Source organism: Colletotrichum godetiae (assembly GCF_030913485.1).
Source record: "Colletotrichum godetiae strain CBS 193.32 chromosome Unknown BDP55scaffold_5, whole genome shotgun sequence".
NCBI classification, from domain to species: Eukaryota; Fungi; Ascomycota; class Sordariomycetes; order Glomerellales; family Glomerellaceae; genus Colletotrichum; species Colletotrichum godetiae.
The window spans coordinates 250772-259300 of NW_026851253.1; the positions used below are offsets into that span (position 1 = coordinate 250772).

An 8529-nucleotide genomic window follows, 5' to 3' on the forward strand; every position below is an offset into this window, starting at 1 on the left:
GAGCAATCCGGAACCAGGACAACGGCGTGTAACGGCGGACTTTGTTTCAAACAGACACACAGCAGCAGCATGATTGTTTATTCGTTTGGTTTTTTTTTCGGAGACAGAGCAAAGGGAAGACACAGAGACACAGCCCGAGACTCAACATCCAATTTTTGGCAGCGGCCAAAGCGTACTTTTCTCTACGCTCGTTGTAATCTCTCCAGCATGTTCGGAGGCCGGCAGCCAGCATCGCATTTGGAAACATGGGAACATTTCTTCTTGTGCGCGGCAACCAGACGCTCGGGCACCTCTCCTGGGAGGTTTCCTGTCTTCGGATTCGTCGCCTTCATGTGTTTATTTTTTCACCATCGAGTTGGGATTCTTCTTGTTTGAGCTCTTATCTTGTTGGTCGCGGATCCAAACCAGTGTGAGAGAGAGGCGGAGGAGGGGGGGGGGGGGGTGTTTGGAGTGCAGGTCACCTCATCATCGGACAAACAGAAGATGGAACTTTTTCTTTTCGCCGCAAAAAAACAACTTTGTAAACCTGTACACACAAACACATTTCTGAACACCACAAAAAAAAAAGAGAACACTTTTACGCGCTGCCAAAAACTTTTCATCCTTACCAAAAATTCTTGTGACCGTCTATCTAATTCTCTCCCTAAGTGCTTGCCTTCGCTGTCGTGTATGATCTGACTCGGGCTGAGCAATGTTCTTAGTTGATCGATCGATGGGGGCTTGACGGCAACATTCCCAGACATGGGTTCAACTTTTCAAGACATGAACCGGGTTCCAGCCCGGATGCCGTCATGCATTGTTTCTCCATCGGGGAGTCCAATCGGATGTTTTCGTTGTTTCTTTTTCTTGACAAGTCTTCCCCGATCCCATTCTTTCCGTGTTCTTTCCTTTTGTCTAGTCTTTTCTTAGGTATTTTGTCTTGTCTCGCGAGCTGCAGGCTGAGGTGTAGCTAACAAAACCCGACTTACACACCTGGGCCTGCGTTAGTGCCGCAGCCTTAACCGATCGAGGGAGAAAAAAGTCCACCTGGCAGTACCCGAAACGATCCAGTGTGCCGCCCCGTGGAAGCCCCTTCAACGGCGGACGGCTTTTGAAGTGACGTTTTCTTTTCTTTCCTTCTTTGTCAGGTCACGGGTGTTGGTCTCACTATTTTTTTACTTGGGAGCCTGCCAAGTACGCCTGACTACCCATAAGAAGGATCGCGGCACCACTTGCTTTTGTGTGATTGAGTGAGTGAGTGAGAGAGTGACTGACTAAAGGCGTGGGCTTGAGTCATCACACTGTCAGCCTGCCGCGGACTACAGTACCTCAGGAATTGAGGGGCAAAGCAGAAGAGCAGTTTTGTGGTGAGTTGGTTCGCGTCTTTGGGCTCCATTCTCTTTCTCGGTCGCGGACTGAGGTCCGGCTGTAGCGGTCTCATTTTTCCCCATTTTTACACCTCTCAAGAGCCAAGACTCTTGTCTTGTCCATCCTTTTCTCAGGGTGACATTTGACATGGACGGTTCCCCGGCGGGTTCGGTAAGCCCGTCTGGATGTCGTTTGCCTAGTCAGGACTCTGAAGAATTCGGGGAAACCCCGATACATTGCCATTACTAACCTGATTCTGAGAGGGAGAGAGAGAACCACGGATTGGGGGGGGGGGGGGGGACCGGATGCGTTTGCCTGATGATGAGGATGTCACATTACTGGTGACACAACACAGATGTACAAGGTAAAGGTATGTAGCAAAAGCGGAAGCCTAACTATACCTACCTCACCGCAATCATGCCATTGACGGTCAATGTATTTCGGATTACGAAGTTGACTCTAATTCGTATTTCTGTCACATTCACTTTTGCTTTCTTCTTTGCATGGCGGGGTGATGTGATGTGGTATCGGATGGTAAGTTAAGGTGGGTTGATCTTTTTTAGAAAACAAGGCAATTGTATCCGACGGGGAGGAGTCGAGGCTTCCCCTCTATTCTGGCTCGATGATACGGCACGGGGTACTAAAATGGCAAACAACCCAAGAAAAGCTCTCGACGGTTCTGTAAGTGTAATCAATTAACAGAGGCGCGAGTCGTAGGAGGACGTACGTCAGCCTGTTCTGTCAGCACTGATGCATTGCATGGTTGTCTACGGAAGAGTAGCGAGCTGCCAAAGACGCTGCTACACCGATACGAGAAAAGCCTGGGATATTGGGGGCCAAGGCGGCGGGAGTGGGATATTGAGCTTTTTCATTTGGGTTGCTTCGATGCGGATATTGCCAACATCGAGTCAAACCCTTGACTACCACCGTCCGTTACACAATACAACTTCTACCACAAGCTTTCCCGGCTAGGTCTGCCTATCTACGGATAACAATCTACGGATACTTACTCCGTACCTGCTTGATGGCTTGCCTGCCCGGTCGGTGCCCGGCTCGTTGGAAGCGTAACGTTCACCGTTGGTTCAGTTAACTTTCCAGTATTAATATCCGTATCGAAGGGGTCGTCTTTTTGGGGGCCATGCAACGTGGCTCGTGTACCTGACTAACGACGCGGGAAAGCAGAAAGTCAATCTTGCGCTTTTACCGTAGCCAAGCCACCCACTAGCTCCGTTCCTTTCGTACCACGCGCGCTGCATCCTTCAGGAAGTTCAGGCCTGGCCCTTTTTTGAATTCGATTAATTCGATATTGGCACGTTGGATCTCTTGACTTCCTTGCTAATGCTTGGCTTCTCGCACGGAGCAGTTCGAGCAAGTTGTACCTCGTACGTAGTCAGTCATATAGCGTATGTTACATGGATGATGGGGGAGAGGCACGGATGTGTGAAATAGCAAATCCGTGTTGGTGGTGACTATTGGCTCCTGTTCATCTTACTGGTTCCCCCCCCCGCGCGCGATGGAACAGTAAATTAAAAAAGGACGGCAAAGCGACAGTTTAGTTTAGAACGAGATGTGACGAGAGTTGTAGACTGGTGACTTGTTCTCTCTCTCTCTCTCTCTCTCTCTCTCACCGCTTCATGAGGATGGTCTGAGCTTCGAGCAAATCCCAGATAGCTTGTCTCCTCACCTCATTCCTCATCTTCGACTCTGGCCGGCCTGGCGATAATGAGTGAAAATTCTGATACCTCGATATCCATTTTCTTCTGGTCAAGGCTCCAAGCTCTGCCAGATTTTCCTTATGGACGGCGGGGGCGGTGGATTTGATCAGGCTTGTACATTGAGATTTGATGGACTGGGCCTTTTGGACTAGGCTTCATCAACAGGGTCTAACGGATAGTCGTCGCGTCTCGGACCTTTTTTTCTTTCTTTCTTGCCACGAGAGTTTAATGGGTAGGTTTAGCTTGATGGGGGATGGTGCTTGAACCGGGCTCGTGTACTATTACTATGGAATTCGGATAGCTCCTTGCTGATGTGATAGTGAGTAGCGGGCTTGAGGATGGACACTTGAAGGACATGACGGCGATGATCACGGTGGAATTAGACGGTGGACAGGTGACTTCACAATGAAGTCCTAACTCGTCTTTGACAGTTTTCCGGGTGGATGATACCTCACGAAATGATAGCGGCCCATCAACATCATCCGTGGGCTGGACTCTTTGGCGCAACTTGATAGTCATGTAATCACGCTGCCCTAGGGTGAGGCGGGCATCCCGGGTATTCAACGTCCTTGTGCCGGCGCCCCAGTTTCGATGTACATGTTCCATTGGAACCCGCAAGCCATCCATTGCCTCTTTTCCCTCCCCTCCCGCTTGCCCTCTCAGGCTCTCACTTCGTCTTAAGCGAGTCGCTCGCGAGTCGAGCTTTTCTAGAATTCCACATGGAAGTCATGGACGAGGGGCCGGCGGTGTAAGGTTGACTGGAGGGGCCTTGGAGGGGGGCAAGCCGCGCATCAGCCCATGAGGCATGAAGCGAACTCCAGCAACAACTCCAGCGCAATCTTGGGGCGGCCCGCCCGAACGAGGGTTATCTTTTCAGAGGGGAACTCGACTCGACTCGAGGTGGAGGGGGGGACCTCGGGAGACTGGAGACGGAGTGGGAGCACTGGGAGGAGAGGAACTCAGAAAAGAGGTTGAAGGAAATTCCTCAGGCACAGGCATACAACGGCAGTCCCGCTAATCTACAGGCCCGTCGCCGCCCGCGACCCCAAGGACCCCCTTCAAGGCTTCAAGGCTTCAAGGAATCCCAGGGACCGACGGAGTTTGACAAGCTGAAGGGATTCCCTCATCCTGGGAACCGAGGCGTTCGAGACGGCCGGGCCCCCGGGATACGGACCAGGTTTTGGAATTTCCTTCAAGGCCCCCCGAAAAGAACCCCACCTGTTGTCCACCAGTCCCGAGTCTCCAGCAGCGCGGAACTGACCGGGGCCCCCGACTAACAAATATCAAATTACCACCTTTTTTTCCGCCAACCCCCGCCCATGAGCCGAACGTAACCCAGACAGACAGCCCAGGACTAGCGAAGGAGTATCCGTAGGTATGAGAATGGATGTTCTCCAGTCGTCGTCGTCGTAACGGCATTCTATCATGCCACAGTCGTGTTTGTAATGTGGTACTGTACCGTATGTTCCCCCCTCCTCTTTCCCCCCAGGGGCCCCCGGGATAGCATCCACTGATGGGCAAAGAAGGAGTTGAGGCCGGCCAGTCGGATCTCGATGGAAGGAAATCGCTGCACGGAACGACTGGAGCGCAAGGTCTCTATTGCTTCTATTGCATCCAGCTGCCGTGCTGTTTTGGTGGGTACTTCACCTCACTTCACCTTGTCTTGCTTGCGTACGAAGAACGGATACCGTACCAGGGAATGATTCGATAAGAGCTTAGGAGCGTCTTGACGGTTGACCACTACCCACACCATGAACCCATGCAATGGAAGGAATTGCGACTTCTATTCCTCACGTAGATGGGGGCGTTCTACCGGCGGAGAAGGTGTAATTGCTGTGAAGTTGTGAATGATGTAGGTACCTTAGATTATGCTTGACCTTTTCATCGCCAGTTGAACCGTTTTCTCTTGATTTCCGTATTGGGCTCCATTTTGAACCTACAGCCAGTGGGCCCGTTTTTTTTCTTCTTTTTTCTTCTGAGAACGTTCCCCTCCCTCCCCTCCACGGTCAGGAATCCAAACGTCGTACCGGGTTCCTCACAGACTCCGTCTTGTATCACCTCAAAGAGTCAAACCACTTCATCACTCATCGCCCTCTATCCGCAGTCCCGGCCTCGCGACGCCGCGACGTCCCGAAGACGGAGCTCCTAGTCATTCAAGGGTCCCCTTGAGGTCTAGACGAATCTGTCAGTCCCCATCCCGCCATACCTCCGTGGTACGCAAGACCCAGACCGGGCCCGTCAATTTCGGACCATTGACTCTGTGCACAAAGGCTTCCCACGCTTTACGCCCGGCCGCATACGCCATCGCGAGGGCCTGCACAAAGAATTACACGCTGCACAGCACGGATCACGGGCACAAGGCGCACACATACATATCCGTAGAGACACACGGACAGACGTACTCGCCCGAGCCCCCCCCCCCCCAGTCCCCAGTCCTACCGTCCGCCTGCATAACGTTGGACGCCAGGCTGAAGTCTGCCTACCATGTCATCCGAACAGCTCAATGTCATCGCCCTGGTCTCGGGCGGTAAGGACAGTTTCTTCTCCGCCTTGCACTGCCAGAGGAACGGGCACCGGCTCGTGGCACTCGCTAATCTCTTCCCCTCCGCCTCCGTCAGCGCCGGCTCCGACGCCACGCGCTCGGCCCCAGCAACCGTCATTTACAAGCCCACGAGGGATCACGTAAAGGATGTTCAGCTATCAGATCAGTCTACGGGGGAGGAAAGGAAGCCTGAGGAGACGGTGGAGGAGGCTGGTAAAGGGGCCGACGATGAGGCTGACTTGAATAGTTTCATGTACCAGACCGTCGGCCACCAGGTCATACCCCTTTACGCGGACGCCACCGGCTTACCGCTCTACCGCCAGCCCATCTACGGCGGCGCCAAGTATGAGGGTAGAGACTACGACTCTCACGCCGTGCCGTCGGGTGATGGTGACGGTGACGGCGACGGCGACGCGGGCCCAGAAGTCGACGCGGATGAGACGGAAAGCATGGTGCCCCTCCTCCGCACCGTCATGGCGAACCACCCAGAGGCCAACGCTCTCTGTGCGGGAGCCATCCTGTCCACGTACCAGCGGACGCGTGTGGAATCCGTCGCGCTACGCCTGGGCCTCACGCCGCTGGCGTACCTGTGGAAGTATCCCGTGCTGCCCCCGGTGGTTCCGGGCGCCGTCGAGGACGCCCAGCTGCTCCACGACATGGCGGCCGCCGGCCTCGACGCGAGGATCATCAAGGTCGCGAGCGCGGGGCTTGATGACGACTTCTTGTGGGAGAAGGTGAGCAGCATCGCGGGCGCGTCGCGCGTGAAGCGTGCTCTCAGACGATTTGGCGCCGCCGAGGGTGCCGTTATTGGCGAGGGGGGCGAGTTCGAGACGCTCGTGTTGGACGGCCCGCCTGGCTTGTTCAAAAGGGCCATCGAGGTGCCGGAGTCCGGCAGGCGGACCGTAAGGGAGGGCGGCGGGACGTCGTGGTTGAGCTTTCAGGGGGCGAATGTCCGAGAAAAGCGAGCCCCTGACGCGGGCACGGGAGAAAGCTGCTCCCCGCCCCGGGTACCTGATGCCTTGGACTCCCGGTTTCAGTCTATCCTGGAGTCACTGCCCACGGCTCGGGGTGACCAGGTGTCAGTATCGGAGTCATCGTCATCGGTCGATGACTTCACGAATTGTGATGGCAAAACACCGGTGCTGCCGAGATCTCCTTCGGACGATATCCACTGGTCCTTTGCTGCTCAAGCGGGATCGGGCCAGGGCTCGTCTGTCGAGCAGCAGACCGAGGACATAGTTCAGCAGATCCAGGATCGCCTTGCTGGCCACTCTCCGCCGCTACCCACTACGGCCATCACCAATACCATTATCGTCTTGCAGTCCATGTCGGATTTCCCAGCCATCAACAAGATCTACAGTAAACTGTTCCAGCACCCGAATCCTCCGTCCAGAGTAACCATTTCTTGTGGCGAACTACAGGCCGGAAGTGCCATCAACATTCACCTGACGATAAAATCTGCCTTGGAGCCTCGCGAACGGAATGGACTCCACGTGCAGTCAAGATCGTACTGGGCGCCTGCCAACATTGGCCCCTATAGCCAGGCCATCGATGTACCCTTGAGGGGCGGCGGTCAAGATACGGTACACGCCGGTATCAGAGGAGTGACAATCGCAGGCCAGATCCCGCTCGTCCCGGCGAGCATGATCTTGCCCACGGAGAAGGAGGGCAACCTGGAGATGCAAATTACACTGTCTCTACAACACCTCTGGCGCATCGCCACCGAGATGAAGGTGCAGCTCTGGACCAGCGCGGTGGCATACTTCCCGCGCACGCCAGAGGAGGCAGATGCGAGACGGCAAAGCCGACTCGCCGCGGCCGCGTGGCAGGCCGTCCACAAGCGCGACGAAGACGAGGACGGAGACAACGACGCAAGCGGGCCCGACTTGTGGGATCGCAAGTTCAACCCGGCGTACATGTCTCTCGGCGAGGACGCTGCGGCGCCGCAAAAGCTTCCGGATTGGTCGTCCGTCGTGGCGGCCGACCTCGACGGAGACGGAGACGACGGAGAGGCCGAGGGCCCCGTTCCGCCCTTCTTCTCCGTTGAGGTCGAGGAGTTGCCACGCCAGGCTGGGGTCGAGTGGCATGCTCACCTCGGTCTTGCAAAGGTGCCGGCGTCATCTGTCGAGTACCGGTCCGAGGACCTGGCGCCTTCGGTTGATGCTCCTTTTTATAGACGGGTTTGCCATGTTCTGGTCTCGGGGGCGCTGGTGCACTCTACCATCTCCTGGCTCGCTGTCTCTGGCCCCGCGACGCGTGCGCCGACGTCTTTTGAGGAGGTTGAGGGTTGGATGAGGAGGGCGTATCGGGAGTCCGTTGGCGGGGAAGCCGAGGGCCAGGAGAGGATTGCGGGAGATCAGCCTTATTTGATGTACCTCAACGTACCCAAGTGTGCGGTTGCTGCTGCGGCTCCGGCTGGGTCTGTTGGAGAAGGGCAGGATAGGATGACGGCGTATGTCAAGGCCAGGTCGATTCGGGGAGCTGGCGGGGAGGAGGTCCTCGCTGTTGGGCTGTGGAAGTAGAGGCGAGGAAAAGTCAAACAAAAAAGTGAAATTTGGCAAAATGACATGCCTCTAGAGTCGTATGTTTCTGTGATTGTCGTTTCATGGGATACTCTTCCCCGTGGGGGAAAGGTAGATGTTGAAGGGCGTGTTGGCCCCTATTCCACGCTCCAGGGCTTGCTACTTACCCTACGTCCATGGACATGTAAGGACTTTTCTGTCTTTCAAAACTCTGCTTCCGGCTCTCAGAGTCGTTGTTGATCGCGTCACGCCAGTCTAGGAGCTTCGCATAGACATGATGCCATTACTTGACGTCCGGTAGGATGGGCACGCCAGCCACGTCGAGTTTGGCCATTGGACTTGTTTGCCTCTTTATACTCTGCAAGTTTTCTCGGTCACTATCCGGATTGAAGCCTCAGACTGA

At 55.1% G+C, this 8529-nt stretch overlaps 1 protein-coding gene across 1 annotated transcript; it reads left to right on the top strand.

The window, feature by feature from the left end:
* The first annotated feature begins 5069 nt into the window (after positions 1-5069).
* Positions 5070-8163, top strand: BDP55DRAFT_648063 (uncharacterized protein). Its single transcript, XM_060573825.1, has 2 exons — positions 5070-5275; positions 5333-8163. The coding sequence occupies exon 2, from the start codon at positions 5547-5549 to the stop codon at positions 8124-8126; it is 2580 nt and encodes an 859-aa protein (XP_060434365.1). The 5' UTR covers positions 5070-5275; positions 5333-5546; the 3' UTR covers positions 8127-8163.
* Positions 8164-8529: the final 366 nt, after the last annotated feature.